Consider the following 13260-nt stretch of genomic DNA (forward strand, 5'->3'; position numbering starts at 1 on the left):
GAAAGAAGCCAGACACAGAGGCCTCATATTGTATGATTCTATTTATATGAAAAGTCCAGAAGAAGTAAAATATATAGAGAAATAAACTAGAGGTTACCAGGGGTTAGAGGAAAGGAAAAATGGAGAGTGACTGTTCATGGGTATGGAGTTTTTGGGGAGAGGGTGATGAAAATGTTGTAGACAGTGTTCTAGATAATGGTGATCATTACATGACTTTGTGAATATATTAAAAACTGTTGAATATGTACACTTGAAAAAAAGATGTGAGAAAAAATTAAGACAAATTTTTCCACTACAATGTATATATAAATTATAATACAGTCCTTAACCAATAATGCATTCTGTTAATGCACTATTAAAACAGAAATAAAGGTAGAATTTAATGTAACAAAAAGGCAGAAGAAAGTAGATGAAATATATCTAAGAATTAGGTCTTTGAAGAGACAAATAAAATGGACAAGTTTCCAGCAAGTCAAATCAAAGGGCAAAATAAGAAAACACATATAAGCAAAATAAGAGAAAAAGTTTAACAGCCCATATTCAGAGGACTTTTTAAAATTTAAGAGACTAGCATAAGTGGCTTTATGCCAATAAATTAAAATATCTAATAAAATGAGTAATTTTCAAGGAAAATTAATTATGGAAACTGGTTCAAGGAGGAGAAATATGAGACCAATAAACACACTGAAATTAAAAGGTTGTTAAAGTTCTGTCCCTGAAAGAACTACTAAATGATTTTATGAATGAATTTCATTAAACTTTTAAAGAGCAGATAAGATGTTAAAATAATTTCATAGACAGAAAAGGACAAAAGCTTCTGAATTTATTCCATAAGGCTGGCATAAAATTGGAATTCAAATGGATGAAGGATAATGTAACAAAAATATAACTCCATTTTACTTATGACTACAATAGTCAAGAATTTGAACTAAAGTATTAGCAAACTGAAATATGGCAGTACATTTTTAAAAATTACAAATTATCAAAACCAAGTAGGATTCATTCTACTATTTCAAGAATGGTCATCATTAGATAAAGAATGTAATTCTTTAAAGTTAAAGTAATCAAACAAAATAATATGATCATTTTGACAGATGCCAAAAAAGCATAATTCTATACAACTTCTTGATAAATAAACAACCTCTTAGTAAGCAGAAAAAAAGGTAGTTTGGTGCAATGGTGAAAGCCATTGGGTCTGTGGTTCAAGTTCTTGGCTCTCCCAATTACCACTGTGAAACTCTGAGGATGATGTTTAATGCCCTGTGCCTCCATTTATCCATCTGTAAATTGGGGATAAAAATAACTTGCCACAGAGTTGTTGGGATTAAGTGAGTTAATGCACATGTGACTTAGAATGATATCCCACACAGACTTAACAGTGGTACTTATTGTACATAGTAATTATTAGCAATAGAAGGATGTATCTTTTAGGGTGGTAAGAACTATTAAAACATATAGCAGGGGTGCCTAGGTGGCGCAGTCGGCTATGCATCTGACTTGGTTTCGGCTCAGGGCGAGATCTAAGGATCATGAGATCAAACCCTGCGTCCAGCTCTGCACTCAGTACGAAGTCTAATTGAGATTCTCTCTCCCTCTCCTTCTGCCCCTCCTGCTCCTGTGCTCACACTTTCTCTCGCTCTAAAATAAAAAAATAAATCTTTAAAAAAAATATATAGCAAATTTTGTACTTGAGAAAACGAAAGGAATTCTCTATTACTGCTATTAGTTAGCATTGTTCTGAGACCCTAGCCTAGACAATGAAAAATGTAAAGTAAATAAGCAAAAAAGAAATGAACTATAATAATTTGTTGATAATATGATCACCTACTTAAAAATTCAAGATTTGACTGAAAAACTCAGAATTTAAAAATTTCACTAGGTGGGCTGAATACAAGACAAACATGTAAAAACCAATAGTATTCCTACAAGTGACAAATAATTAGAAAATATTACGGGGGCAGGGGAAGAAATCCCATTCACAATAGCAACCTAAGTTATAACCTATCTAGAAATGAATATAACATACAGAACTTATATGAAGAAAACTAAAACTGTGAACTATATATAAGAGATGACCAGAATAAATGGAGACAAATACCATGTTCCCAGATGTTAATGCTTCAATACTGAAAAAATGTCAATTCCCCAAATTAAATGTAATTAAATCCATTAAATAATGCAATTCCAGTCAAAATGTTTTTCTGGAAGAGTAAATGTGCAAGAACCATCAAGAATATTTTGAAAACAAAAACAAAAATGAAGGCAAGTCAATCAGTATTACAAACTATGAAATATAGTAGTTAAAGACACCACAAATATTCACGTAACAATATCAAATTGCTGTTTTTGCAGGTCAAAAATAGTTGCATGTTGGCAATTTCACATGATTTAACCTCTATGAACGACTTAAAACCAGAACAATGCAAATAAGGGAATTTGGTCTATTAATAAAGGGTGCATTTCATATTGTTGGACAGAGTGGATTCTTCAAAAAACATGTTTCTTTTGGGAAAAAGAAAATACCTGAACTTACCTCACACACCATCATGAAAAACAAATTATATATGGTATAGTGACCTAAATGTTAAAAAGTTTTAAAAAAATACTGTAAGAAAACAGGGGTCATTTTTATAAACTTGGGAGTCAAAGGCCTTCAAAATAAAAACATTAAACCCAAAAACTATGAATACTATTAATAGATCTAAAATAAAAAATTTAAAACTGTCAGAAAAATAAAAGCAAGTGGCAACAGGAGAGAAGTACTTGCAAAAGTAGGTAACAAAAGCTTTTTGCAAAAGTCCATCTAAAGAGCATTATTTCTTTTTGTTTTAAATTGTCATTTCCTTGACAACTAGATTGGGTTGAGTATCCTTTGAGATGTATACTGCCCATTTGTATTTCTTCTTACGTTAACAGCCTAATCATAACCTTTACTTCATTTTCTATTGAACTGTTATGCTTATTTTAGGAGAATTTTAGGTATTTGGCAATCATCCTCTCCTCTATTCATCTCTACTGGATTACTGCCACCAGTATCAAGCATTAATATATCCCATTTTAATAAACACACAAATAGCCCAGAAATAAATGCTCACATATATGCTTAAATGATTTCCTTTTTTTTTTTTTTTTAAAGTAATCTCTACTTCCAAAATGGGGCTTGAACTCACAACCCTAAGATCAAGAGTCACACACTCTACTGACTAAGCCAGCCAGGCACCTCTTTAATGATATTCAACAAGGGTATCAAGACCATTCAATGATGAGAGGAAAATCTTTTCAACAAATGGTGCTAGGAAGGCTGATATCCACACATGAACAAATTTAAGTTGGACCCTTACCTAATACCACATACAAAATTAACTAAAAATAGATCCAAGACATTTATAAATATAAGATCTAAAACTATAAAACTCTTGGGGCTCCTGGGTGGTGAAGTTGGTTGGTTTAAGTGTTAAACTCTTGGTTTCGACTCAGGTTGTGATCTCAGAGTTGAGCCCCGCATGGGGTTCCACACTCAGCACAGTTTCTCTCTCCCTCTCCTTCTGCCCCTCCCCCACTCTCCCAAATACATAAATCTTAAAAAAAAAAAAATAACAACAAAACACCCCTACAAAACTCCAAGAAAACATAGGGGAAAAGCTTCATAACATCAGCTTTAGCAATGCTCTTTTGAAATATGACACCAAAGCACAGGCAACAAAAGGGAAAAAAAGATAAAACAGGACTTCACCAAAATTAAAAACTTTTACCATCAAAAGATAAAAGCAACAGAGTGAAAAGGCAACACGCTGAATAGGAAAAAATACTTGCAAATCATATATCTGATAAGGGATTTTTTTAAAAAGATGTATTTATTTAAGAGAGAGCACACATCCATGCGCACACGTGTTGGGGCAGGGGGCAAAGGGAGAGGGGGAGAAGAGAAACTCAAGCAGGCTCCCCACTGAAACCAGAGCGCAATGCAGGGCCTGATCTCACAATGCTGGGCTCAATCGCATGACCCTGAGATCATGACCTGAACCGAAATCAAGAGTCAGACGCTTTATCAACTGAACCACCTAGGCGCTCCATCTGATAAGGGATTAATATCCAGAATATAGAGAACTCTTAAAACTCAAAAACAAAAAGCCAACCCAGGGCACTGGGCTGGCTCGGTTGGTAGAAGCTGTGACTCTGACTCTTGATCTCGGAATCATAAGTTTGAGCCCCACACTGGGTATAAAAATAACTTAAAAATAAAATCTTGGGGGGGGGGTGGGGAAGAAAAAAAAAACCAACTCGATCCATTTCAAAAATGGGCAAAGGATCTGAATACACAGTTCTCCAATGAAATGAAAATATATACAAATGGCTGATAAACACTATAAAATGTTCAACATCACTGATAAATGTGAATCAAAAGCATAATAAGACAATAAAATACCACTTCACATGCATTAGTATGGCTATTATCAAAGACAAAACAAAACCACAAAATTATAAGTGATGGGGAAGGTGTGGACAAACTGGAGCCCTTGTGCACTATTAGGTAGGAATGTAAAATGGTGCAACCTCTATTGAAAACTGTATGGCAAGTTCCTCAAAAAATTATAAACTGAATACCATATAATCCAGCAATTCCACTTTTAACGTATGTATGTCCAGAAAAATGGAAAGCAGGGTCTTAAAGAGATCCTCATAGCTGCATTATTCACAATAGCCAAAAAGTAGGGGCCAGTCCAGTGTCCATCAAAGGATGAATGGATAAACAAAAAGTGGCATATACATACACACACAATGGAATACCATCTAGCCACAAAAAGGAATTCTGACACATGCTACAATATGGATGAATGCTGAAGACATTAAAAAAAAAAAAAAAAGCTGACACAGTTGGTCAGATACTCCTTTATTTATTTTTAAAGATTTTATTTATCTGAGAGACAAAGAGAGAAAAATCACATGCAGGGGGAGCAGTAGGCAGAGGGAGAAGCAGACTCCCCACCAAGCAGGGAGCCTGATGCAGGACTCAATCCCAGGACCCTGTGATCATGACCTGAGCCGAAGGCAGACACTTAACCAACTGAGCCACCCAGGCTCTCCAAACCCTAAAGACATTATGCTAAATGAAATGAGCCAGCCACAAAAGTGTGTTTCCACTTATACAAGGTACCTTGAATAATCAAATTTATAGAGACAGGAAGTAAATAGTGGCTGCCAGGCACTGGGAGGAGGAAGAGTAGAGAGCTATTGTTTACTAGGTAGAGAGATTCAGTTGTGCAAGATAAAAAGAGTTCTATGGATGGATGGTGGTGACGGTAGCACAACAATGTGCATGTACTTTATGCCACTGAACAGTACTACTTTAAAAAGGTTAGGACAGTAAATCCTGTTTAACAAATCGTGGTAAATTTCTTTTAAAAACTGAACACAGACTGGAGTCAGCATTTGGGAGTCAACAATATCAGACACTTGTTTAAATGGAGTTTAAATGGAGAAGAGAAATTTTGGCTCTGGGGCACTTTAACCTTTAAAGGCCTGGTAATGAAGGGGAGGCCAGTAAAGGAAATTATGTGACCCCATAAGCTTCAGATTTATGTACCATTCACCTGCCTAGAAGACATTTTACTAAGATAACTAAAGACATCTCAAACCTAACATGTTTAAACAAGAATTCTTAACTTCCTGCCACCCCCCAACCCCCACACCAGCTTTTTCCTTATTTGATTTGCATCTAAATTAATGATAGTACCAGTCACTAAGTTGCTTGGGACAAAAACTTAAACATCATTCTTAGTTTTTTTTCTTTCCNTACAACACTATCCAGTCTTTCTTATGAGGGTTGTGGAAAAGAACTGAGACCTCTTGGTCTAAAATACCATTGTACGTAATGAACTGACTTCTCTCCCATGTATCTAGAATAGTACTAGTTATGCACCATCCTTGGGAGAATTAACAAAGATGGGAACCTCGGACAGGAAGGGATGCTAGACTATGAGCAAGTCCACCTACCCACTGTAGTAACCGTATTTCACACACACTATTGTTATAGTCACACACACTGTTTCACACAACTCCCATTCAAACCTTCAGACCCTTCTCCATATAGCAAGTATGTAATCTCTGTAAAAGGTAAATCAGATCATAAACGATCTCCCAACCCCCATTTTCATTCTCTAGAGACTTTCTCCTAAAATGAGAATAAAACCCAAACTCCTTATCCTGGTCTTACAAGTCCATACCTGATATAGAACCTGCCTACCTCTCTGCCTTATCTTCTAGTATTCTCCCCTCTGCTTTGTTCACCATATTCAATCATACCAGTATTCCTTCGAGCTTTCAAACATGCAGAACAGCAAATCCTTTATCACTGCCTTTGCATTTTCTGTTCTATCTACCCCTAACAACACGTCCCACTGATTTTTGTATGGCTGCTGCCTTCTCAACCGTTAGGTCTCAGTTCAAATGTTGCTTCTCAGAGACTTTCTCTTACCACCCTAACCTAAGCAGCACGCTCCTCATTTTCCCATCCCATTCCTCTGTTGTTTCCTTCACAGTACTTTTTACTAACTGAAATTATCTTTATTTGTCTACACATTTTAATGCCGATTCCCACCACATGAATATACAAAAGTTAGATCCAACGGGTTAAGGATTGTCTTATTTATTGCCCAGCACAAAATACGCAATCAAGAAATGTTATCTCTATATAGTAGAAAATATACAGTCAGTTTTGAATGGGAGAAAAGGTTGTATATATAGTCTTATAATTCGTTGTAAGAGAGATGTTTAAATATTATTCTGAAAATAACCCAATCTCTAGCTTCCCAAATGACACAGAGGGAAATGACACTAAAAAGATCCACTTACAGTTTCGTATGTAACAACCAGCAACTGAGGATTTTGCCAGGAGCTCCATTCCCAAATCCTGTAATCTGCCAGAGTTTTCAGTTCCACAGGCAGCCAGAGCTGCCTGGTCAGCAGAAAAAAGGCTTGCCTGCATATCCCCACAAGCAGCATTGCTGCTTTTGATTTCTGAAAGTGTATTCTTTACATCAGTTTTCATACATCGAACTTCAGCCATCTGAGTTTTGAGTCTTTTTAGCATCTTTAAATCAGAGGGAACTCGCCACATTGCCTGCTGCTTCCTTTGGTCTTTATCTTTTCGAGAATATGATGCTTTAGAGAGAAAGTTACAAGTCATATTAATATAGACTTCAACACTCATGATAATGTCAATATAAGCAAACTTGATGTGTAAAAAAGCTGAGGTGCTTTAGGTGGTATTAATCATAAAAGCATGTATTAAATTCCATTAATGAAAATAAAGATAGATACAAGTATCCTAACTTTATTCACACCTTCAAAGTTAGAATCTGGGTCACATTATAACCACTCAAATCTGAATTAGTTATTTAATTCTAAAAGTTTAAGAAAGCTGCCCTACTGCCTATGCTTTCTTCTTTATGTCTCCATTTTCCTCAAATTTCCTACACTGAGCTTTTATTATCTTCATTAATTGAAAAAATGAAACAACCACCCCAGAAGCCAATCAAATATGCTACACATAGTATGTACAAATACATATATTCCAACTAAGTTTAAAAAGTTGTCCAATGCAGTTACAGCTATTAAGTCCCACGGAGCATCATAAAAGAACAGCTTCCTGTCACTGAGTCTTTGCAGTCTCTAAAGTAACAATGTTTTCACTCTTCCCAGAGAAAGCAGCTATTTCTCAATCCACCTCCTCACCCCACAAATATTAAAAGGAGAGGCATATTTTGAATATCAAAGAACATTATGACTGACTCAAAGCAGAAAGAAACCAAGCCCTACAAACAAAAAATGGGGGACCAACAGGCACTAACTAGAAAAAGAACAAGTCATTATTAGCANCAGGAATGACACCTTAACTTGCCTACACACTGCAACAACCTTCTACCATAAAAGAGGAAGTACAGTAAAAAGCAGACATTGTAGTGTGTTCAACAGTCATTGCCCCACTTCTAACTTACCAAAAGGACTCAGATTGTATCTGGTATCAGGTGGTGAGCAGCAATGTGCTCAAAGGACCCTCCTTTGGCCCCAGAGCATATGGGTCCAGGAATGGTCTAATAAACTCATTCCTCTGACAGTGTTTAGGGAGGGTACGTGACTCACTTCCAGCCAAAAGTCTTCTGGGAAAGATTCTCCTATCTTAATAGATTTTATTGTCTCTGTTTATTTAAGAAACATCCACAAAGAGCTTACTGAATTAAATTAAGTCATTTAGTTCTTTCATATCAATCCTCTGAGGGAACTAAATTCTATTTTTCTTTTCATTTTATGGGGGGGGAGGGCAGAGGGAGAGAGAGATCTTAAGCAGACCCCACGCTCAGCACAGAGCCCAACATGAGGCTTGATCCCATGACCTGGGGCAAAATCAAGAGTCGGACACTTAACCGAATGAGCCACCCAGGCACCCGTAAAAAGAATTTTCTATAAATGAGGTAAGGAGAGATTTTAGAAATCCAGGATTTGGTCTCAGATCTACCATTTAGTTGCTGTAACTTTACAGAAGTCCATTATTTATTTGTAAAATGAAGACAATAATATACACCTAATGGGGTTGTCATAAGGCTCAAAAAACTCAGTGTTTATGAAAGCATTCTGTGGTGTAATACCCATCCAAACCCTTTCCACCAAGATGTCAGAAATTTTTCTAAAACCCTAATCAGATATTACTTTCCTGCTTAAAATCATTCATGAAAGCACCAGCGTGGCATCTGAGGCCTACTATCTGAGGCCCTTGTCTCTCAGTGGCTTTAATCTTTTACCTCTACCCCAAATATATCCCAATGTTTTGGTATTACTTGCAACTCTATAATACACAGGCAATGCTATATCCCACTTCTATACTTTACATGTGTCCTATTCCCTTCTCTTTTACCCCAAACCAAAGGAAATCTATTTCGAAATGTCTACTCCTTCAGGCACCTAAACCACCAACTGCCTCTGTTCTTCCAAGTCATTTTTACCTAATTTTTCATAGTACTTGGAGTATACTCCTATTGCAGCACTTGTCACATTACAGTAAGGAAGACAAATATATAGACTGTGAACAGCTTATGGTGGAGATTACATCTTAGTGATCTTTGTATTTCAGGCCAAACAACTTATGGCATAGAATGTTCAAAATGTTTTGCTAACTAAAATCTTGCACCCCACATCTACATGGACTTAAATATGAAAATCTGTATTAACATACATGGTTCAGTTTATTATTACTAGAAACTGACAAAGATTCTAAAAAAGTAAAAATCGCAGATGGGAAAATACAAAATAAACAAACCACCTTCATCTGATAGACAACTACTGAGCCTGTTTCAAATGCTAGGCATTGTGTTGGGCAGGAAATACAATAGTGAACAAGATGAACCCTCGGTCTTTGTCCTCACAAAGCTCACAGTCCAGCTGGAAAACTGAAAAATAATTTCAGTACCATGTGATAACCGCCAAGACAGGAAAGTGTGATGAGAACTTATACCATAGGAACCTGACAATTTAATACTGCACTGAAAATAAGGCTTCTTGAATGTGCCAGGTTACAAAGTTAATTAGAATTGTCTGTAACAATTCTTTCATATCTGTTCAGTTATGGCCTTCAAGACTGACAGTTCTCTAAAGCTTCTTCTCCAGACTTCAGCATCTATCAATGCTACCACGATTCTGGTCACCTAAGTGTCTTCAGAGTCCTCCTTACCACATTCCATTCATTTGCCAAGCCCTATAACTCTAACTTTACGACATTCCAAATATTACCACTGCCATGCTACAAGTAAAATCTTAATTATATATAGAGTAAATTACTGTATTCCTTAGAGGTTAAGTATAACTTCTATAATGTCAGAACATTCTGAAGACCTTACCTCAGATCCACATATTTTTGAGCATACAATGATTGAGAAAATATCCAGGAATGTATGAATTTGTCCTCTCATACTAGGAACCACTGAAATAAACTTCTACAATAGTACTCTCATTAAACTTCCATTTCTGATAGTTATCTGAGTACTGCCAGCTTTCTAAAAGCAGCTTTAATCAAACCATTCCTAAACTGCAACAACGGCTCCCCAATGCCCACTATGCATCATTCCTCAGGCTAGCATGCAACACCTTCCACAGAATAACCCCACCTGACTTCCTATTTCTACTTACCATATGTACCATAAAATCTGTCATTCATACCGATGCCTCTTAAAATGCCCCTTTTACAGTACAGTGGTTAAGAACATGAGGGGCGCCTGGGTGGCTCAGTCGTTAAGCATCTGCCTTTGGCTCAGGGCGTGATCCCGGCATTCTGGGATCGAGCCCCACATCAGGCTCCTCTGCTGGAAGCCTGCTTCTTCCTCTCCCACTCCCCTGCTTGTGTTCCCTCTCTCGCTGGCTGTCTCTATCTCTGTCAAGTAAATAAAAACTCTTAAAAAGAAAAAAAAAAGAACATGAACTTGCAGTGAGTCTGATATATAATAGGTTCACTCAATATGTATTGAAAAATGAATAAGAGGAAAATAAAGGAATACTATGAACAACTCTACGCCAACAAATTTTTGATAACCTAGATGTAATGGACCAATACCCTGAGAGACAATCTGCCAAAAATCAAAGAAGTAGACAGTATGAAGAGGCCTATATCCACTTTCTATTATCTCCAAGAACAGAAGCAGAGAAAGTACTTCCAAACTCAATCTACAAGGCGTTATTCTAATATCAAAACCAAAGACATTACAAGAAAACTACAGACCGGTATCTCTCATGAACAGAGATACTAAAACCCTCCACAAAATATTAGCAAATTGAATCTAACCATGTATAAAAAGAATTGTATACCACGACTAAGTGGGATTTATCCCAGGTATGCAAGGCTGGTTTGATATTCCAAAATCAATAAATGTAATCCATCACACATCGTATCAATAGATGCAGAAAAAGCATTTCACAAAATCCAATATTCACTCATGAATTAAAAAAAAAACCAACAACAACTCTTAGTAAACTAGGAATAGAGGAAAACATCTTCAGCCTGATAGACAACAGCTATGAAAAACCTATAGCTAACATCATACTTAATGGTGAAAACCTTGAATCTTTCCCACCAAGATCAGGAACAAGATATCCCCTTTCACCACGCCTCTTCAACACTGTACCGGAAGTCCTAGCTAAAGCAGTTAAGATAAGAAAAAGAAAATGAAAGGTATACAGACTGAGAAGGAAAGAATAAACAAAGAACCAAAATAAACACTGAAACCCAAGCAAGCATTTAAATAAAAAGAAGGCTGAATCTTTCTGCAACATTAGTTTTTAATATCTTCTTGCAGACAGTTGGTTTCCTTGACTCCATTTTCTTGGTTTCTCTCCTTTTCAAAGGCTCTTTGATCTGGTTCATCTTCCACAAACTCAGTAAAAACAGACCTTCACCAAAATCATGTCCCTGGCCCTTTTCTCATTAAAATTTTTTTTTTAAGATTTTATTTTTATTTATTTGACAGAGAGAGAGAGACAGCCAGCGAGAGAGGGAACACAAGCAGGGGGAGTGGGAGAGGAAGAAGCAGGCTCCCAGCAGAGGAGCCTGATGTGGGGCTCGATCCCAGAATGCTGGGATCATGACCTGAGCCGAAGGCAGATGCTTAACGACTGAACCACCCAGGCGCCCCACATTAAAATTTTCTTAAAACTCTCTCTTCTACAATCTTACTCCCTTAGTTTTAATTACCCAGTACCACCTCTAGGCAAATAATTGCCTATATTCCAGTTCTTAATTTTTAGCTATTTACTAAGCATCTCTACTTTGATATCCCACTGGCATGTCAAACTCAAGATGTTTAAAGCTTGCTCTTCCTATTATTCCGCCCTTCTTTTACAGAGAAAACTAATTTTTGGATAACTGAGATATTCTGTTTATGGTTTGCATTCATTTTTCCAATGACACTGAATACTTTTCAAAAACATGATTCTACCTACCTATTAAATATGCATGGCTAAACTAGAATTTTTCAAACATAACTGTATTGTTGGATATTTTCAAACAACTCTGTTTTCTCTTTGGGATATACTCCTAGAAGTGAAGTTACAGGATTAAAGGATAAGGTATTTTAAACCTAGTACAAAAATTTCCTTCAGGGTTGCCTCAGTGGCTAGCTGGTTAAGCGTCCGACTCTTGATTTCGGCTCAGGTCATGATCTCAGGGTTGTGAACTGGGCCCCACATCGGGCTCCATGCTGGGCATGGAGTCTACTTGAAATTCTCTCCCTCTGACCCTCTGCTCCACCCGCTACTTGCGTGCACATGCACCTTCTCTTCCTCTCTTAAAAAAAAAAATCCTTCATAAAAAGGTTAAACCAATGTACACACCCACCTGCAGAACCACAACTTGTCTGTTTCACTGTGTCTTTGCAAATAACACAGGTTATAATTTAAGCAAAACCTTTATCAAGGTGTTGATTTTTTTATTTTTAAGTTATTTCTTGGGGCACCTGGTTGGCTCAGTTGGTAGAGCATGTGACCCGATCTCAGGGTTCTGAGTCTGAGCCCTACGTTTAGTATAAAGATTACGTAAAAATAAAATCTTTTTTTTAAAAAGCTATTTCTTTGTTGATCGCAAGAACTATATGTGATTTTTATTTTCCTTGTAATTTCCTACATTTTCCAAATTTTCTACAAAAATACCTAAGAATAATGTAAAATTAGATGCAATGTGATACATTTATAAAAGTACAAGTACAATAGAAAAGGTACTTGGATCACAGATAAAAGGCAACTATTTCATAACATGACTGAAGACAGTCTTTCAAATTAAGGACCCAGACTTTCAGGAAGTACATCTTAGAAAGAAGAGGCCTAAATAACCCAGGCTCTGAGATCACCCCCAACTACAGCAGCTCTGTGTGTTTTCTACACTGATGCTCTGCCTCAGACTTTGAAAAATGAGTTTTGCAGCTTTAAAGAAGCATCTAAATCACTGGTCTAAATCACTGCTTTGATTTCTGTAATACTATTGTTTAGGAGGGTAGGAAAATATTGAGTATATATTAGAAAGTTTTCTAACAAAAATGGTGTTTAAAATTTGGCATTTACAGGTAAATCCTTAGCTGTTCAAAATGACCATACCTAAGAGTTTCAAAAAGTCCAGGTTTGACTATACATCTAATGTGTGTGTGTGTACACATCATATTACAGTAACAAAGATATAATTTCTAATAACCTTTGCGAATAAAACACTGATGCTAATTGGTATACATT

The 13260-nt window shown here is 36.5% G+C and overlaps 1 protein-coding gene across 6 annotated transcripts in view; it reads right to left on the bottom strand.

The window, feature by feature from the left end:
- The window catches only part of TRIM37 (tripartite motif containing 37), a 136670-nt gene that overhangs the window by 33431 nt on the left and 89979 nt on the right, over positions 1-13260 (bottom strand). For 5 of the 6 annotated variants that reach the window (XM_008695488.2, XM_008695491.2, XM_008695487.2 and 2 more), the window contains exon 19: positions 6853-7161. The exons of the other annotated variant lie outside the window; for it this stretch is intronic. In XM_008695488.2, the coding sequence (XP_008693710.1) occupies positions 6853-7161 (309 nt within the window). The remainder of the gene's footprint in view (positions 1-6852; positions 7162-13260) is intronic. 6 annotated transcript variants of the gene reach the window in all.

This window comes from Ursus maritimus, unplaced genomic scaffold, assembly GCF_017311325.1.
Source record: "Ursus maritimus isolate PB19 unplaced genomic scaffold, ASM1731132v1 scaffold_24, whole genome shotgun sequence".
Taxonomy (NCBI): domain Eukaryota; kingdom Metazoa; phylum Chordata; class Mammalia; order Carnivora; family Ursidae; genus Ursus; species Ursus maritimus.